Genomic DNA, 19,880 nt, shown 5'->3' on the forward strand with positions numbered 1-19,880 from the left:
GTCGTCGTCGTCCCCCCCCCCCCCAGTGAGTCTGTGTGTGTCTGTTTATGTCTATGGACATATTTTGTCAATGCAATAGCAAGATGCAGTCATTAAACTTTACAGGTGTGTGAACAAAATGATGGCTGAGTTTGAAGATGGGTGTAGCCTGAGCAAGGGTGCAGAAAGTAGGGGGGTTGGAAGTGGAGAAGGATGTGATTCCATCACAAGATGGTCTCCAGCTACTTATTATCAACAAAAAAAAAATCGGAAGTAATCTGAAAGTAAATTACATAATATTGCATGAAGACGGTTAGGTTTAGATTTAGATTACAAGCCCCAAAAATGTATTTTCCATTAAACTGACACCATTTTATTTTTTGCTACACAAAGAGAAAACAAATTGTATCTTAATTTGATAACAAGAGACAAGTGTTTGAGTTTACACACTTCGCTGATAAGGGTATAACCTGTTAATGAGAAGTAAGGCTCCAGGTTTTAATGGGCTCAATATATTTATTTGAAATACTGTCGAAGCAATGCATTTGCTTTTGATTTGAAGACCAACACACAACACTTGCTTAAATTAAGATTTTTTTCCCTGACGTCATTATGACTGTAAAGTGTTCTTCAACTCAGCGATGTGCTTCCGGTCTTCAGGCACTACTCGCGATGTCCAAGTCGTCGTGGTTTCTTCTTATACACCGTCTATGGTTTTCATACAGGACTATCACTTTCACAGTGTGGCCGATGATTGTCATTCATCTTTTAAGGCATATGTGTAAACCTTAAGCCTACGGCGTACAAACGTGTTTATATAAGTTAAAAACAATGCCATCAAGTAATTAATGCCACGCTTTTCTTTGTGCTCAATCTTGACCTTTATTTTGAAATGTGGGTATCCTTTTTAGCAGAGAGCGGAAGTCGCTCAGGCGGAATACAGCCAGCTTCACACAGCATATAAATCAGGTTTAGCAGACAGCGAAAGGAAGAGATTGTGATAGAAAGCCTGTGTCCGTGTGCTGATTTGTTAGCATTTGGTTGTTGATATTAAAAGGATTACACCCGCAAGAAGAGACGATACTTCTCTGTCTGACAGTCGTTAATTGTGTTGTCGCATCTGCCGTTGTTGCTAGCTAGTGTGAAGTCGTTAGCTGGACAGCGTTAACGTCAATAGGAGCTAACAACGTGAGGTCGGAAGATACAATCATCAGTGGTCGATTCTGCTATTAAAGGAGCTCCAGCCGTCTGTGTACGGTGTCCTACTGGTCTTATCAGGGCCCATAGGAAACAAGTAGCCGAAGCCTGGCGTTATATAGCTCGCTGTATGATTTGTGTTTGCACTCCTCTCTGCCACGGTGCCGTGTAGCTGTCCACGTCTAGTCTCGTCTAACGTTGCCAGCTGAGCTAGGCCACGTCCCCGCGGGCGGATATCATCTACTGACGTTGGTACGAATCGCAGAGAAGATGCACAGTGTGCGGAAGGAGGAAGGAGATTAAGGACCAGGAGCAATGTGAAAAGTCATGACCGCTCACGACTGTCCTGTCTGTGTAGTGTTTGCTGACTGTTTTTTCCCGAGCGGTTGCCGCATATCCACGGCATGTCACGTAGGCTGATGTGTTTTACAGCGGGAGACTACTCTCATTGACGTATTGTAGGTTACGGTAACAACCTGAAGCAAACGTCACACTTTTTTTTTTTTTTTTGGTTTTGAAATGGTTGGGTTTGGTGCAAACCGACGGGGAGGCCGCCTCCCATCCTTCATCCTCATCTTCTTGATGTTGATCATCGCCATACTGTCTTTCAACTACTGGACTGTGACCAACAAGCACAGCCGCTTGCTGGACGAGCTGGCGGAGGTACAGACGCAGGTGAAGCGCACGGACGCGGCGCGCAGCCGGCTGGAGAAGCGGAACTCTGAGCTGATGGTGCAGGTGGACACGCACAAGAAGCACATCGACCAGAAGGAGGGAGACTACACTATGCTGGAGAACAAGCTGCAGGCCCGGGAGTCTATCATCAAAAAGTGCACTGATGAAAAGGTAGAGTAGCAATGTCTGGTCCCAACCCCGCTTTTATTTCACCGGTACTGTTTTAACTGAAAGCTAACAAGAGGAGGGTTGATCAGAGGGTCCACGTTGTGCTACACGCAGAAACAGGTGACCAACGTTTCCACAGCGTGGGGGAAAAGCCCTCTGAGTTAACCACCCTCAGGTAAAGCTATAGGTGTCAGTGTCACAGTGGGTTTTTGTCTCAGTACCTCCGTTTTTAATTCTTTGTCTATCATCGTCATTACTGTTAATGCTCTCTTACAATATGTACTCTATAGGTGTGGTTGATCTCTGAGAGAGCAAATAGTGATGGGGATATGAAAACAAAGCAGGTTCATTGTTCAGTCAGGAAACTTTACTTGACTGTTATGCAACAAGGAAAAGGTAATATTTCCATCACATCTCATCACAATATCTACGTTATATTGCTATGATCTCCCCACTCTATATCCAATGCAGCATGTACAACTTGGGTACCCCATGATGGAGGGAGGTCATCTTTATGTACTTTGAAGAGGCTAGGTGGTGGAGTCCTTATGGAGATGGCGATGGAGTAGTCGCCTGGTACCAAGTGGCAGAAAGATATATCAACTTGTCCTTGACTGGGAAACTCTTTCCTCCTCCTCAGAACCTGAGATCTGCTTCACCAACATCGTATTTTTATTTCGTCTTTTAGAAAATTGCAGCTCTCTTAAGTGTGTTATCAATTCCTTTTGGGTCTATTTAAGGGGGGAAAACATGTAATGTTGTTTCACCGTGCCCATGCCTCTAAGCCACCTATAATACATTTAAGTGTGGCACGTCTGTGTGCTCCACAAGGCATTTCCCACCTCTTGTACTGCGCAGTAGCCCAGCCACTGTGTCTTCAGTCCCAGCACCCTCTGAACATCAGTGTGTGTGTCCAGCTGCCCTGGGAGACAATTGGACAACAGATGGAGAGGGAGGTTTTCCTGTCATTTGCTTTCAGTCTGACATGCTTATTTCTCATAGACAGGCATACATTTGTTGAACTTATCCTATGTGTGGTGTCATAGTCTTACTTTGGGACCAGGGAGATGATGCTGCTTATAATGGGCCACACATATACACACACACACATACATGCATACAATGCTATACTTGACACTGTTACACTATTTGTGTAAGAGATTTTAAAAAAAAAAATGTAGCTGGGAGGTTCAGTTTTTTTCTTGTTGTTGAGGCGAGTATAGATGGTGACGTGTGGAATAAAGAGAAGTCTAAGCTCCCTAGTTTCTTATAGTACCTCCGGTATCCTGCTCCCTGTGTACATAACCTAGATAAGGGAAGGTGTTAAACAGCAGTTCTGCCACTCCTTTTTTTTTGTCCACAGCCTAACCCTGTTCCAACAGATGCAGGCTACATACACTGAGAGGTCTGCAATGCAGAGAAAACGGACAGTTGAGTCTTGTATGGCTTCCACACAGTACAGTATACACAGTTGTGTACAGCTTATAGTATACAGTCAACAGTCTGGTCGTGTTGTCTATACAGCCAGTGCCAGCAGGCTTCACGGGGAAGCTATAAACCCACATGTGAGGAAGTGACAGGATGAGGCTGTAGACCTTACAACAGTTGACATTGATGCTGTATTTCCTGTCCACTCTTTCCTCGCTGTCTTCTGTCTCAGTCAGTTAAAACTCATTCAAAAACTCAGACAATCACAACGGACTCCGAAGGTGACAAGCTTTTTGGAATTGGGGGCCAAAAGCGTAGTCTCTCATACTCCTCCTGCGGCACAATTGGCTTGACTTGTTTTGCCAAAATATGGTTAAAAGCGCTTTCTTTTCTATTTCCTCGCTCGCTCTGCCAGTAATTGGGTCTTCATCTGGAGGACAAAACCAGTTTTTGGGCATCGCTTTAAATTCCAAGGTCCACGTTTCCCTCCCCTCTGCCTCCCTTCTTAGCTTGCTTGCTCTCTCCCTTCAGTGTCACACCAGTACTGTTTATTTACCGAGCTGTTCTATTGGATTGCATTACAGTATGCTGAGGTTTCTATTTTCCTGGTCTTTCAGTGTAAGTTGAGTGCCTGAGAGAAATATCAAAAACCAGTTCTGTTTGAGCTACCAACTTCTGTGCTGGTATTTACAAAGGCAGTTGTTGTGAGATACTTGAATACCCTGTCTTCTAATTAGAGAACCTGTTGCACAATTTAGTCATCTGTGGCTTAGCAGGGAAGCTGTTAGTAAGGCTGTGAAAGAGGTAAATGTATTTAGCTCTCCGTGAGATACTGAGATTCTTAAACCGGTTTTCTCTCTAACCCGTACAGATGAAGGTGCAGGGTGACATCGCAGCCCAAATGACGGAACTCCATAGGCTGAAAGGTAGGATTTTTAGCCCCGTCTGCCCAGTAGAGGGCACTCTCCAACCAGAAGCCCTCAATGGAGGATTTGTAATGAAACATGTTTCACTCACTGGCAGACAAGGACTAAACCTCTAAAATGTTGTGTGTTTGTGTTGCTGTTAACAGAGCAGCTAAAGGAGCTGAAGCAGGAGTTCATGAAACAGGAAGATCAGCTAAGAGAAGTGAAGAAAAACAGCACTACCTTGGAAAGAAAACTGGAGTATGAGAGGTAGGTTCAATCTTAGTATTGTCCTTTGGGTTTCACCCACTTAGAAGATATGTGACATGATGTCTGAAACATTTCTCAAAATATGAATGTGTGCTTCTCAAATAATCAGTTATGACTTTTAGATTTATTTTTTATGGAATATTCACAATAATTCTATGAATCGGTCTTGTGATTTGGTGAAAATATCCCAGAGGATATGGATGAAACCTACGGGGCATATGTGTTGCTTAGTTTACAGTGTGGCCGTCAGATTGCACAGCTGAAGGAAGAGTATGAAGACACAAAAAAGACCCTGGAGGAAGAAGCATCAAAGCTAAGAGAGGTTAGTATTGATACGATCTCCACAAATGTACTGACAATAGCGTTGAAGCCCCTCTATTCAGTAAACAGTTTCTTCTTCTCTCCATTTTCCATATGCTCCTTTTTCTGATTCATCTTTTTAATTCTTCAGAGTGTAATGGACGGCCAAAAGGGTGCAGTGGCGGGTAGACATGCAGAGGCAGCCCCCGGGGAGGAGATAGTTGGAGAGCGCCATACAGTGGCCACTCACGGGCAAGACAGTCCAGATTTAAAAGGTACGGTGGATGTGAACGCATCATCCAGATCCTTTATATTGCCATGCACTTACACGCTAAATGTAGTACGTGATTGCTGTAAGAATTGAGTTTATATCATAATTACACTGTTAGTTTCCTGTGTATGTTATTACTGTCCATGCAACTGTGATCGATCTGTTTTAAAGTCAACCTATCCACTAACTAAGTCTCATTCCTTTTGCTCTGTTGCAGAAGAGATGGGTAAGCCTGGCAGTGATGCTGGCATGCCTGGAATTGAAGACAGTGAGGTGGGGAAAATTGACGATGTTCAATTTGGTAAGCAGTGGTCCAAACCTTTTTAAGAGTAATTGTTAGGCTGGCGCACCCAGTGATGTAATGAGTGGTGGAAATGATGTAGAGGGTACATGCATTTAGCATGACATTTTTAAAGCAGTGTGGGTAGAAGCGAGGTCAAGTAAAACAATAATAAAGATGTGGAGATTGATTTAGGTTTTAAATTTGAACTCATTTGCTGCCTTATGATTTAGAATCTGTGACTTGTCGAGGGGACTACAAACAACCAAGAGTTAGAGAATTAAACTCACCCTGGACAAACACACCAGCAAATGAATCCTTGAAGTTTACCGGTTAAAAACTTTGGAAATTAAACCAAAACTGGGTCCCCTCCAAATATCTTCCGTATTTCTGTCCTTGTGGCGAGTAAAACACAAACATTCGAGTCGTCTTACTCTCCGAGCTTTCTCACTTAATTTATCCACAGCCTTGAAGAAACCAGCCATAACTCAGAAGCACGATGAAGCCCCTGATGTGGTTGTCGGAGCTGGTGCTGGTCCTGGAGTCGGCGCAGCCGATGGCCCCGGGGGCCAAGGCCTGTCCCTGGACCAGCCCGGGCTCCAGCAGGACAGAGTGGAGGGCCGAGCAGCGGTGGTCGCACCTCTGGGCGTCATCAAACAGGCAGACAAACCCATAGTGTTTGAAGAAGACAACAAGGCAGGTATCAAGGCAGACGAAGTGGGAGAACAGCAAAGACAACTTCAAGGTACAGAATGCACCACATTCTTATTATGGGTCTTCATTATAATAGCCTGTCCTTTGAGTCTTTAGGCATGTGTTTATTTCACTCAATGTTTAGTCAAGTGAAGGCAGGAGCAGAGAACTGTTATCTCGGTATCGTAGGTTTAGCACGCTGTGCTTTATGAATAAGAGGTTATAAAAAAGCATTCATTTGCCCTTGATTGGAAGGTGGTTTGCAGGAGATCATCCGCACAACAGAACCTAACCTCTTTCTTATTGTCAGCTCCTGATAATGTCAAGGGTGACCGTGACCACTTGAAGGTGATTCCTCTGCCCCCCAACCCTGCCCAGGTGCCCAACCCCCTCCAGCCTCACCACGCCCAAGACCAAGCTCCAGCAGAGCCAGTTCACCACCGCCAAAGTGAGTTCCTCCTCAACACTTTGAAAAGAGTGAATACTGTCATTTGCAAGGGGGGTTGTGGTTGGAGTTTTTTTTTTTTTTTTTTTTTTTTTTTTTTTTTTCCTTGCTTTTGAAGGGGTGGGAAAAATGTCATTGCACATGAAAAAGTACAATCACAGCACATTCTTATGAGCTCTCCCTTTGTGCTTAGCTGCTGCCTCCCAGCTCTCTGTGATATGTGTCAATGCGGAGACTGAAATACAATTTCGGTTCATGCCATCTGTGTGAATATTGCCCATTACTAACCGGTTACACCCCCACTCCTGCAACACACATTTTCATGAAAGTTAGTGAAAGCTATGTCTGAACATGGCTAGGAGCACCGTCAGGGAGGAGAGAGAGGGCTCAGTTGCAGAGGAGAGGAGACCAATGACACACACCTGGCTCCCAGATGATCCTTTCCTGCTACCTAGCTTCTGCTCTGCTGCCTTTTCTCCCTCCTCCTCCTCTGTTTTCATATTTTCTATTTGTTCATCTCCTTTACACGTCCACCCTGCAGCTCTGCTGCTGAAAACACTAACTGCATTCAGTTCACGTTTTCATTTTGTTTTTCTTTGTATCTTCTGCCTCTGATTTAATTACACGTGCATCCAATTATGCCAAATTAACACCCGACACCCACCAGATGTCTCATTTTTGGCAGCGTTGGGTGCTCACTAGACACTGGCTCAGAAAATCTCGAGTCCTACCCAACAGTAATGTCTGAAATCAGATGGGAACATAAACAGCCTTAGATGCCTGTGTGATTGAGAGTGGGCAATCATTATAGAATATAATTATAGAAAAATGGCATTTGAGTAAATGTTTATTTATACATTGTACTTATCTTATGATCACTTTTTCTTATTGGCAACTTTAGGAACCTCTGATGAAGTCATTTTAAATGGCAAAATATTGTAAATGATAAAGCTGGAAAATGCCATTGTTCCACAGTAACTTGCTCATATTCACAACATCCAGTAAAATACATCAACTTGCTTTTGTTCAACACTTATCAACTATTGGTTTATAGCACATAGAAAAATTGTGATCCGTTTTCAACAGTTAAAGTGGCCATACCAGACAGGAGACCTTAAGCTGCATTGAATCAATGTGTTTGTAATATTCTGTCCTACACACATTTGTTAATGGAGGTGGAAAACCTGTTGGTGTTAGAAACATTTGAAATGCAGTTCAATGGCCCACTTACTGTATCTGTGGCTTATAAAAGACCCTTGAGCTAAGTAAACACTCCTCACAGACACGGTACCAACATAAACAAAGCATAAGATAGGATCTACAGCAGAGCTATTGTTTTTGATTGATTGGATTGTAAGGAGGATTAAACCGGTAACTCAATTGGCGCTCTGTGCTCTCCAGACTTCAAACAATCCCTCACTACAGGAACCCCATTTGTTTCCACTTGGCTCTCTGCTTTCAAGTCCATGATTGACTCTCCTTCCCTCTTCAGAACCACTTGTCTTCTAATTACACTCTGCCACTGTGTATTCATTCACCTCATCATCCTTTGTCATCCTCTTCATACGATCACTTATTCCTTCTTGCATTCATTGTGCAGTATTCCTCCCATTCCTCCCTGTCTTCCTACAACTTGCCTCCGCTTCCCTCCCTTCCTGATGAGGCCCTTCTCTGCCTCCTGCAGGCCGGTTCTTTGATGAGAACGAGTCCCCAGTAGATCCGCAACACGGCTCTAAGCTAGCGGACTACAATGGGGATGATGGGAACGTGGGTGAGTATGAGGCCGACAAGCAGGCTGAGCTGGCCTACAATGAGGAAGAGGATGGTGATGGTGGGGAGGAAGACGTTCAAGGTGAGCCAGGCCGGGGGACTGGACTGCCTGTTGTGTATCAGATGTGTATCCACCATTCCTCCCTTGCTCCCTCCCTCCTTCCACCCCTGTCCTGCTGCCGCGCTCCTGCATTTGTCTCGACAGTTAGAGGAGCTCACAGTACCCTGAGTTTGGTCCTTGAATCCATCATAAACCAGAGATGATTAAGAACTATGACCGAAACACCTTCAGGGTCCAAGCAGGACTGCTTTTTATGCAGTTACGGCATTGTTTGCTGTGTAGGAACAGTAACAATCTTAGCACCCTATTTTCCTATGTATGGGGAAAACTTACGGTTCTGTGAGAGTAAGTGTCCATCTAGTATTTTCTCTCCTGCCTGTGCTTCCTTTTAGCTATACCACCTGTCTGTGCCCACCAAACATCTGACCCACATCTCGACCGGTAGATAAATATAGCTCACTGTGTTTGTGAATGTGTCTGTGTTCTCCTTGAAATCTTGAAATACATGTCCATGTTTTTATTACTTCCTATTGTTTTCTTCCATACATTTTTCTGATTGCCTATTAGATTAGAATTTTAATGTGATAAGAGTGTAACAGTACTACATTTGGAGAGTACTATTTGTGTTTCTGTTATATGGCTGTGACTTGTCATTGGTATCTGTTATATCTGTGTTAAACTGTTCAGTTTGTATACAGTCTGGTTTCAATAAAAATCTAGGATGTTCTTATTTTAATGACCGACACGGAAGCTCATAATATGCTGGATAAATGTAGGAAGCATTCCTCCCAAAAGTACATGTATCCTTCTAATACATTTCTTCTAGATTAATACATTGTTACAAAATCAGGAGGCCTGTGTACAAAAGAGGACGGTGAGTCCTACATTGGTCTCTCAGGATGGACCTTACCCATCACCTCAAACACCGTTCAGCACTTAAACCTGAAGTCAATGTTTCGTTTCAAATCCAGTGTGCTGAAGTATGTCACTAAATCCTGATATTTCCTGACTGCCATGTAGGTTTCTTTATGGATGCACTGAAACCGTTTGGAATCAAGCTTTTGATGTGATTGGACTGATGGGGAGGACATGTAACTTTATATCCAAATATAAGTGTTTGTATCTGATAATGGTTATAGCACTTCACTAAGTATATTATTAAATGTCTAATGGTTGTGTTGCTTTCTTTTTTTCCAGATGATGATGATCGAGACATGCAGGGAGACCGAGCTGTGGATTATGGAAAAAGACATCAACCCATTGACATTCTTTGAATGGGAACTTGTACAGCTGTAACTAATTACAAATATTGAGACCTTCTACAACCAAGGTCTTTTCTTGAGAAAATAGTTTGAACATCAATATGTTTAAGAATTTATAGGGTTCATCCTCAATGTCGCGGACTATTTTGAAAAACAGACATTGCAACTAATGAATTAATTCTGAATAACGTACCATAATACAAAGGAAAACAATCATGGCATTGTCCTGAGCTGCTGTTGATTTGCTAATGGTTCTAGGTTGAGGCAGTAGATATGATGCGATATACACCGACTGTTGAGTTTTGTTCTTTGATAACTGCCTCAGTCTACAACGGAGAGATCCGAGGAGCCCTGTTGATTCGCAGCTGAACTTTAAGGTCGAACTGGGGGGTTTTTTTCCGGGGTTTTTTTTTTTTGTTGCGATTTTTCTTCACAGGTTGCTGTTGCGTGATATAAACAAAACTCTTCACCTGAGATGTTTATCAAAGAGACTAATCCAGCATTCTGCCTTTCTAACATCATTTTGGGACTTTTGACGTGGAAGACCATTTTTTCGTTTACAGGAGTGGGAATGCATTGCAAATGCCAAGGACCTTTCTTCTGGCCTATTAAATCAATTTCTTTTCTTTGTGACAGACACTTGAAAGTGCTCCTCGTTCTGTTTTCTTTCTATGATGCCATTGCATGCATTTGAAACTTTTTAGTAATCAACTGAGTAAAATACCGATGCTTAAGCAATACTTAGAGCGATGTTAGTATCCTCCAGTGTGAAACGATTAACCAAGCACACACAGAACTGACGTACTGTACACATGCTTCCAGTAATGAGGTCCCTCAAATAATGTAGATTAACAGTTACCATTTGTACAGAGGAAAACCTAATTCCTCAACTTGTAGGGAAATCTGTGAACATGGAATCAGTTCCGTTTGTGCAGCCAGGAAAATTGGTTTCTCATGGAAAGGCACATTGAATGTAATTTAATTTTATTAAAGGTGATGCTTCATGTCTTTTGTCAAGTGTGATGGTGCTTCAGAGTCAATGTAGTTGTCACTCAGGTGATACAGCTTTTAATGTTGGTTGGCTGTTATTTTATGGTAAAGTCGATCGGGTGTTTGGCATGTGCTTCTCTTTACAGTGATTATAAAACATGTTGAGGATATTCAGTCAGAAATGCGTGAATACCCGATTGATTGTTAACCTTTTGAGCTCATTTACCGCCACATAAACGGGTCTTCTGTCTTAATCATAAGATAGGAAAAGGGCACGTGGTGGGTAGTGTTCGCTGCAGACTGCCTGGTGTTGATCAGAGGTAAGGGGGTGTGTGTCTGTGTCACATCCGGGTTTCTGCCTTCAAGAGCCTGAGCAGAGGCGGGAAATGGCGCCTGGCAACACAACGATGAGTTGTTTCGGAGACGGCCCTTGAGCAGCGACACAGAAAAAGTCGGATCAGAACACGAAAACAAGCACTGCCGGTCAGGTGTGATGGTGAATCTGTATTGAGTCGTTATCGCCAGACACTGCGGATCGCTGTAAAGTAAGTCGGTTACGTTAACCAACCTTGTTCGTTAATTTGTCTCCTTTGACGTGCGGTTTTTGTAATATTGGCTAACGACAGGATATATATTTGCCTTCTGACTGTGTACATATGTTTGCCCGAAACAGTGTTTCAAGAAGGCTAAGTAGAGTTGACGCTAAGCTAACGCTAAGCTAAGTTATCGTACATAGCTCTCGCAAAGCTAAAATGCGGCCTCCAACGGACCTGGCTAATTACTGGTAAACTCGACAACGTAGTTCATTTGACTCCCTCCATTGTAACTATGCAATTCAATAAATACCCACAGGAGTATTCCTCATATTACGTGTACAATTGTACATCTTGTTGAAACAATGAAGCCTTGACTTAGTGTTAACGACCGTCAGGGTTAGTTAGCTTCCATTGAGGCTAACGTCGTTCACATTGACATTCCACAACTGAACTAACGGTAGGATTACTTTAGCTACCATTAGCTTACACTGTCTTTTCCATTTTAATATCCTTTTAAAGTGTGTTGAGATAGACTCCTCCGTGTAACTTTATCTGAAGATTGAAGTCTCATCAACTGAATTGTTTGCTAAAGATAGCGTCGACGTGATTAACGGATAACTTCGATAACGTTACCATGTTAGCTAGCGTCACGTTAGCTGTTTTGATTAACGATGCTAACGCCTTGTCGAAATGCTAACGCCGAGTTGTATGTACAATGTAACGTTAATGTTGACATCAACTGTAGGCGCCACACGTTAAGTCTGACTATGTTAAAATAAACTTCACTTTCTACAAATGTATGTTGCACACCTTCACAACTCCGGAAACGTTTCACACGACCAGGTCAAAAACGTTTGGGTAACGTTAGCTGAACCGAGCTAGCTACTATATTAGCTGCGAAGCAGACCGTGATTATGTCCGTCTTTTAAACACGTTGATTTGGGTATGACTGAGAGGCAAGTGGAGCAAATGTGTCATCTGCATGTTCGTATGCTTAAGCCACTTCCCAAGCCAGTTAGCCAACCTTAGTTTCGGAGTAATTTGTGCAGAGGAGACGGACTGTCGAACAAGCGAGGCCCTTCTTGTTTCTCCGCTGAGTGTCCATGGCTAGAGTGTGCTAGCTCGCTCATACGGTCTCATGCATGTTCTTATTTCCCGCTCACTGGCTCGTACCTAGCTATGCGTGATCCTTGGTTACTGGGTGAGCTTCTAGAGAGGTGGATGTTTAGCAGCCCCGGCGTTGTTGCCATGCAGACTGGCGATATTTAATGAAACGGTACATATAACGGACACTTTATTATATTATTTTGATACAGGAAACATGTGTTGTACATATTAACATTTGCATACATCTGTCGGTTTTTACTCAAGGTTTCAGAGAACTGTTTAGAGATATTTATTGGCACAAAAGTACAAAAATGTACAGCATGAACTGTTGATGCCTCAGCTCCACTATGTTATGCGAGGGAAGTGTTATGAAACTATATGTTACTTACCAAATTCATACAAACATTGCATCAGAAAAGACGAGTCGTGGTCACAAGGCATCTACCATACTGATTTAAGACAACCTGTGGGGTATTTCTGCTCAAAAAAACATAATGCTGCAGCATTAAATATCTGTGTAGTTGAATTAGCAGCGCTGACTCATTCAACAGAAACAAACAAACATGAGGTTAGTCAACACACTTGCTTGAAGGCGTTTGTTCCTGCTATTTTTCCCATCCTGTATTTAGAAAACACAATTGGCATCATTGTGGTACTGTATTTTTTTCCCAAAGTAAAGATTTAGTAGGACAGTAGACAGAGTAGTTTATCAAGTTTTAACAGTCTAGTCTGTAAAATAGTACTGTGAGTGGTACTGAACTGCAGTAATATGATCTTGCCAGAGATGCTCTATACAGACACAAATAATTAATTTATGAAGGACAGTTTCAGTGCTGCAATGTCTCTGACCAAGTTGTGAATTGTTTTGATTGTTTAAGGGTTAAGTTATTTCAAAAATGACAAAGGCATCAGGAGAGATCCTCTCCATCAGTGGCTTAACAGAAGCCCTAAAGCCATTTTGTAAGCCAAAATATATTTTGTTTTATATATTACCAAAATATATTATATAAAGAGGTTGTTTGGTGGGCAGTGAACATAAAAAGGCAATTCCAAATAACAGGTGGATGTTTTAATGCAATGTTAAACAAAACATTTTACAATAAGCCATTTTAGCCGCAATGGGATGATTTTGCGTACTGTTGTACTCGCACGTTTTTCTGTCTGATGGATTAAAGCTCAGGGGTGCACTCTGGCTTAATCAGCATCTCAAAAGTACACATGCATTGTTTTGTATTTTCTAAAACTATCTCAGAGAATAATGAATTTTAATTGGATTATAATTTTCAACTTGAGTTGTTTTATAAAACGTCTCCTAGATAAATGTACTAGTGTAGCCAACTTTTTCTTTTTTTAATTGCGCGCCCTAATCAGTAAAATGTTGACTCTGAGGGTCTATGTTGGAAGCTATAACAACGGGGAGTGTATTCTTCTCAAACTAGTACATCGACATTAATGTAAATACAATTTCTGGCGTGTCCCATTTTTCCTGCCTCCCTGTTAATTTAACGTTACCATGTACTCTGAAGCTGTTAAAGCGCCTGTTGGTGTTTTTGTGCGTGCATGATTAGGCAACAGCACGTACACCTCTGGTGTGTTTATGGATACAGTACACCGCGGAGTAAATGTGAAACAGATGTGGTGAGGGACCTTTACAGTATGTCGAGATGGTGCTATTGTGTGCTTAGGGTTCCTGACAGGTTGTGGATATGTCCAGACACATTTTCAGCCAGCTGCTGTTACATAAGCGCAAAGGGCTTGCATGCCTGACTAACAGACAATTCATCCTCACTGTGAATAGTTTTAAAACTTTCCCTGTGCATACTCTGTGCAATTACATTCCTCCGCTTAAGGAATAAGGAAATACTTTCCTTCAGATGGCCCCAATCTGAGCTGAAACCAGATCGCATACGGTAAATTTAAAGTCGTTGTCCATGTTTACAGTTTTTCAATCACCGTATTTTGTTTGCATGACTTTGATCTTGTGTGTACGTAGCTAATAATAAGTGTCTAGTAAAATCCTGGGCAAAGGATGGAAGTAAAGCCAGCTGTGGCTGCCGTGATGCAAGTGAAATGGGATCTTGAATGCATCCAGATGTTAGCAGAAAAGGGCAGTTATTACCCCACTACAGATAAACACCCCACAGACTCATTGTTAACAGTCGAGACTGTTTGTCCACCTTTACACTTGAGTGTTTGTTTCCTTGACTGTACAGTCATATTGATTTCCTCTCTCTCTGTATCTGCCATATTTCCCTGTGTCTGAATTTTGTTTTTGTTTTTTCTGTGTAACAGTTTTACATGTGACTGCTAAAACAATGAGGCTGAGAATGCGTAAGGCGTCTCAGCAGCCAAACCCCAGTCTGGCAAGCCGCCCATCCCGTACCAAGCGGAAGCATTCAGAAGTAGAAGAGGACACGCCTACTACTGGAGGCAGGGGCTTGTTCTCCACCATCAAGAAGTTCATTAGAGGAAATGCAGTTAAGGTACCTCATTGATCAAATGATCCTGCTTTTTAATTGACTTCAATGTAAATATGAGTGTGGTGCTCCTTGGACCATTGTCATATTGTCTCCTCTTTAACAGTGCTACCTAAACTTTTTAGCACTTTTCTGTTTCAAAACTGTATTTAGCACTGTGCTCTCCAGGTAGCTGAGTTAAATGCAGTGTTTCTTGGTGTAGAGTGTCGCGTTTCCTAAGAAATGTCGGAGGAATGCAGCAGCTTTTCTGAGAACTTGGACTCTGTTCTAATTTTAGCTTCTGGCTCCCAGAGTTTGTGTGCAGGAACAAGTGGAAAAGTCAACCCTGCTAAAAACATATTTTCCTTTAGAACGAGACGGGGGCTTTTTTTCGTATTTTTAAATGATGTCATTTCATGGTCCTCCCTGGACTATCGTTTCTTCATTAAGTCCTAATTTAAGCATATTGCCTCAGTTTGTTTTCTTGCCAGTCTTTATTTGTTTTGTAAATTCCTATAACAGTACAAAAATATTTTACGATTTGATTATTTATATCTCATGGCCTCTATACACGATAAATCAACTGTGATCTGGAAGGCTCATTGTGCATCACACCACGCAAGGTGGGTATAATACAAGATGTAAACAGGGAAAAGCACCCCTCGTGTTTTGAAAATGTAGAAACGGTCTGGCTATATAATTATTTTTGTACTTGATGGGAAATTCTATTATATAGTTGCATTTGCCAATGTGGTCTGCATCATTTCATGCTTCAGATTAGTTGTTTAGTAAGCGTAGGTCATAGCAGCAGTTACACCTGAGAATTTAGTCAGAAACAGACTTTGGTCACTGAATTTTCCAATCGGATATTAGTGGATGTGTCTCAGTGTGATCTAGGACCACCACTATTTTTAGATTGATGAGCAAAGTTCGGAGACTGTTTTATTTAATTACAACTATTCACTGCATAATTTCTTGTCTCCTTAAGGTGCAGCAGGAAAGCCCAGCCAAGAAAACACGCCTCCACTGTGATGTGGACAATAACCTCATCACCTCTACAGCCCCAAACACCAACAGCCCCCGCAGGACTATCAGCAGGGTTGGCCGGAGAGGCTCCCTGAATGGACGTGAGTTGCACTCAAACAAAACCACTAATGCCTAGTCTTTAGTTTCCACTTATCTCTGTCGGTTCTCTTAAACCTCACGTCACTTCTCCCATGCAGAGGCAACCAATCATGACAGAAGTAAGGAGAAGCCCAATGGTAGCCTGGAGGAGACGACATCTGTTGAGGTGCCCACGAGCCCTCCCAGAACCTCCCTTCTGGGGACCATCTTTTCCCCTGTTTTCAACTTCTTCTCACCAGCTAAAAATGGTATGCAGTCCTGAGGTTTGACTCATTGCACGCATCACGCTCAAACCTATAGTATGTATGTACTCGAATGTGTTTTTATCATAGTGTTGATGCATGTCTTTTGTAGGGTTGGTACTGGCTTGTTTCAGTCGATACCTTAAAGGTATTGAGTACCAATACCCAGCCCCGAGTTTTTTGTGTCAGTTATGTCCGGATAGTCTGCAGCTAAAATGCCTCTTTTGTGTTTGTTATTCAGACTCCCCAGACCAGTCCGTGGAGGCTGAGGAGATAGTCAAGCAGCTGGACATAGAGCAAGCTGTGGAGACGCCCACCAGCACAGCCGCATCCACGCAGGAACTGTGTGCCACCACTAACTTCTACTCGAGTGTATCACAGCTGCCACCTATGCGACCTCCTCACATCCCCGAGGTTTCTCCCACAGCAAGGGATGGAGAGCTCTGTGCTGATGCTGACCTTCCACCCCTCACAGGTAGATATCGCCGCTAAGAAAATGTGATTCTGAAACGTTGAGGTAATGATATTTGTTCCCATTTCTCATCTTGTTATTTTCTAACATGTTGTTCCTCTTGTTGTCCAAGCTCCAGGCTCCAGTCCAGATATGGCATATGTGGACTCTCCGCCTGCTACAGTACCAACAGAGGCAACCTATGAGGAAGACTGGGAAGTCTTTGACCCGTGAGTAAAACACTGCAATCATTAAATGCATAGTTTTATAGCCAGACTACATTGAACAGAATTTACAACACCACCTGAACGCTGGCATTTTCAAAGCAAGGGCAGTTGGGATCATTTAACCAAGCATTAGGGATAAGCAAGGGGTGGGACAAAAGTTCCACTCTGCAAATGGGAGCATTGTTTGTAGCATGGTGAGACTTTTGATTCAACCAGGTCAGAGCTGAAGTTAAGAAAAAATGTTGCAATAAAGCTAGCAGCATAACTGACAAAGTATTCCACTTTGGTTTGAATATTGTCGTTTGAATTTGTTCTACTTGCCTTAAAGTCTGTCTGATGTTTTGATTTGTAGATATTTCTTCATCAAGCACGTCCCTCCACTGACAGAAGAGCAGCTCACTCGTAAGCCGGCTTTGCCACTGAAAACACGCAGCACGCCTGAATTCTCTCTGGTCCTTGACCTGGTCAGTAATAGCATACAATAACAAATCATTTATTCCTTGATGTAAAAAAGAGTTTCCTAGTATTTTCTCTGTTGTGTTCATTAGGATGAAACATTGGTTCACTGCAGTTTAAATGAGCTAGAGGACGCAGCACTTACCTTTCCTGTCCTCTTTCAAGATGTCATTTACCAGGTACGTACTGTTGGAATGTGTCCCACTCCTTTGTTTCATGATGCCACTAGAGGGGGGGAAAGTATCATTTGTGAAAAGCCTTCCTTTAAGGAAGGTGTACTTGCAAAGACGGACAAGCGTGTCATACAGTGGGAGAACTGTCCAATTCAATAGACGAACTACAATGAACACTATTCTGATCAAACAAATGTTGTGTTGATCATGACGGTTTGCTTCTCTGTGTGTTGTCATGCAGGTGTATGTGCGCTTGAGGCCGTTCTTTAGAGAGTTCCTGGAACGCATGTCTCAAATCTATGAGGTAAATATAACCCGACGACTCCTCTTTTAATAAATCCTATCAATGAATGAGCTTTGAAACAAAAAATGAGCTTTATGTTTCTCCTTTCCTAGATCATCCTTTTTACAGCCTCTAAAAAGGTTTATGCAGACAAACTGCTCAACATCTTGGATCCTAAAAAGCAGCTAGTGAGGTACGATGTGTTTTTGTATTGGTCTGTTTATAATTAAACAACAAACTCAAAAGCTGATGGGAGCCTGAATAAAGAGCTCAGAAAGCTAAATGCTGTGCGGAACCGTCGGCACGTGCTGCTGTTGAGGTGTCAGTGTTGTGGTTTTTCTGAATTATTGATTGCTCTGACCATGTCACTGACTGAATTTTTTTTTTTTTTTTCTCTCCTCCCTCTTTCCTTTCATTGCCCACTGTAACTGTAGACACAGGTTGTTTCGTGAGCATTGTGTCTGTGTCCAAGGAAACTACATCAAGGACCTCAACATCCTGGGCAGAGACCTGTCAAAGACGATCATCATTGACAATTCACCGCAAGCCTTTGCATATCAGGTGAACACCGGGACAAAATATGACACTGGGGGTTTTCTGGTTCAAGCATCAGTAACTGTCATTGTAGTCAACCAAAGAGATTACAATGAATGTAAACATTTAATAACAGTCGTCTGATAAGTCATTGATGCAAACAATACGGAGCTTCTATACAAATGCAGCTCCACTTTTCCCGCAGCATGTTTTTATTTGTTCCCGACATTGGCATGTACTGCTCTGATTAATTACCGCCAAGCAAACGAAGGATGTGAAAAACACTGAAAAACTGCGTTTCTCATTTGATCAATATTGGCATGGTTTTGATCCCAACAGTTGTCCAATGGGATTCCCATAGAGAGCTGGTTCATGGACAGGAATGACAATGAGCTGCTGAAGCTGGTGCCCTTCCTGGAGAAGTTGGTTGAGATGGTAAGATGTCCTAATGTTCAATGACTACTGTCGGCCATATTATAACCGCTACATCAGAGTAGGGATGGGTGCCGAAACCCCTGAGTATTAATACAGTGCTACATTATTGAAGACCGGATTATTAAGAAGCTATAAACAATATTTATTTAATTATTTTCCAGTAAGGTATTGAGTTTAAATACTAACTTTTCTACTGTTTGTTGTATGTTGCTGCTCTAGAAACATTTAGTTATATTTAGAATATAATTCTAATCCTGTTCTAGTAATAAAGAACTGATAAGAGTATCGATACAGAAGCGAACCAGTGAGGAGTATCAATGAGAGTAGTATTGATGAAATACGGACAACACCCATCCCTACATCAGAGTAATATTTTACTATTTCAGTGAATCTAACTTGTTCTTTATTCCTCCCCCGGGTGATCTGGTCAGAACGAGGATGTGCGGCCACATGTTCGGGAGAGGTTCAGGCTTCACGACTTGTTGCCTCCCGATTGAACTGATTCAGTCTCAGAACGGGACGACATGAAAAGACTGAGAACATGTGTGTAAAAAGGCCCTCTTTGGATTACAAACTACAACATTGCCATTACTGTTCAAATTTTAGCCTTTTTTTATTTGTTTTTGTTTTTTAAACCCACTGTTGCTTTTCAAAAAAACTTGAAAAGTAAAACTTTTTTAAAAATCTGGGTGAAATTTTTTAAATGTTTCGATGAAATTACACATGCTATGAACAAGCCCAGGTGAATTTTTTTATTTTATTTTTTTTTGACTGACTCTCCCGCTGTGGAGCCGGATGTGTCCTCCATACTAAATTGGGAAGTCTTGGTGCTGGTTTAGTGGACATGAAAATGCAACCTGGTAAAGAGGAACTCCACCCCGACTGAGTCCCTAAACCCAAAACACCCCGTGGTGCTCGCGCTGTTGACACTGACGAATAACGAACTCTGTGGCTGCAGACCATTTTCAGCAGGAATGACTGGCCTGTAATCTGCATATGTGTGGGTGTGTGTGTGTACACACACACACACACACACACTGATTTGGTGTTTGACAAACCTACAATCTGTAGCCTTTAAAATCATATGCATTCCCCTGTAGCTGAGTCAAGTTTCTATTGTTGGTTGCAGTTTTTTTTCTGGTAAAACTGGTGTTATTGTTT

At 42.2% G+C, this 19,880-nt stretch overlaps 2 protein-coding genes across 4 annotated transcripts; both read left to right on the forward strand.

The window, feature by feature from the left end:
- Nucleotides 1-890: 890 nt before the first annotated feature.
- Nucleotides 891-10,710, forward strand: golm2 (golgi membrane protein 2). Of its 3 annotated transcripts, XM_031846346.1 has the most exons (10): nt 892-2,022; nt 4,319-4,373; nt 4,520-4,622; nt 4,854-4,944; nt 5,074-5,197; nt 5,411-5,494; nt 5,940-6,218; nt 6,477-6,614; nt 8,296-8,463; nt 9,640-10,710. In XM_031846346.1, the coding sequence occupies exons 1-10, from the start codon at nt 1,696-1,698 to the stop codon at nt 9,714-9,716; spliced, it is 1,446 nt and encodes a 481-aa protein (XP_031702206.1). In that variant the 5' UTR covers nt 892-1,695; the 3' UTR covers nt 9,717-10,710. The 3 variants fall into 3 exon arrangements, with proteins under 3 accessions (XP_031702204.1, XP_031702206.1, XP_031702207.1); XM_031846344.1 differs by having other exon boundaries at nt 891-2,022; nt 8,296-10,710; XM_031846347.1 differs by lacking the exon at nt 8,296-8,463.
- A 107-nt stretch (nt 10,711-10,817) lies between these two features.
- Nucleotides 10,818-19,880, forward strand: ctdspl2b (CTD (carboxy-terminal domain, RNA polymerase II, polypeptide A) small phosphatase like 2b). The gene is made up of 13 exons (XM_031846348.1): nt 10,818-11,239; nt 14,630-14,820; nt 15,782-15,920; nt 16,017-16,166; nt 16,402-16,635; nt 16,745-16,841; nt 17,191-17,302; nt 17,387-17,473; nt 17,709-17,771; nt 17,864-17,943; nt 18,185-18,311; nt 18,624-18,719; nt 19,151-19,880. The coding sequence occupies exons 2-13, from the start codon at nt 14,653-14,655 to the stop codon at nt 19,214-19,216; spliced, it is 1,419 nt and encodes a 472-aa protein (XP_031702208.1). The 5' UTR covers nt 10,818-11,239; nt 14,630-14,652; the 3' UTR covers nt 19,217-19,880.

The sequence above is a fragment of the Anarrhichthys ocellatus genome, unplaced genomic scaffold (genome assembly GCF_004355925.1).
Source record: "Anarrhichthys ocellatus isolate YVR2014 unplaced genomic scaffold, GSC_Weel_1.0 scaffold6, whole genome shotgun sequence".
Classification (NCBI taxonomy): Eukaryota; Metazoa; Chordata; class Actinopteri; order Perciformes; family Anarhichadidae; genus Anarrhichthys; species Anarrhichthys ocellatus.

Bases quoted from the DNA above. Each gene is read 5' to 3' on its own strand.
- ctdspl2b (XM_031846348.1), top strand. From the start codon at position 14,653: ATGAGGCTGAGAATGCGTAAGGCGTCTCAGCAGCCAAACCCCAGTCTG. The intron at 16,636-16,744 runs GTAGATATCGCC...TTGTTGTCCAAG, and splicing joins TGACCTTCCACCCCTCACAG to CTCCAGGCTCCAGTCCAGAT. The intron at 17,303-17,386 runs GTCAGTAATAGC...TGTGTTCATTAG, and splicing joins TCTCTCTGGTCCTTGACCTG to GATGAAACATTGGTTCACTG.
- golm2 (XM_031846344.1), top strand. From the start codon at position 1,696: ATGGTTGGGTTTGGTGCAAACCGACGGGGAGGCCGCCTCCCATCCTTC. The intron at 5,495-5,939 runs GTAAGCAGTGGT...ATTTATCCACAG, and splicing joins AATTGACGATGTTCAATTTG to CCTTGAAGAAACCAGCCATA. The intron at 6,219-6,476 runs GTACAGAATGCA...TCTTATTGTCAG, and splicing joins ACAGCAAAGACAACTTCAAG to CTCCTGATAATGTCAAGGGT.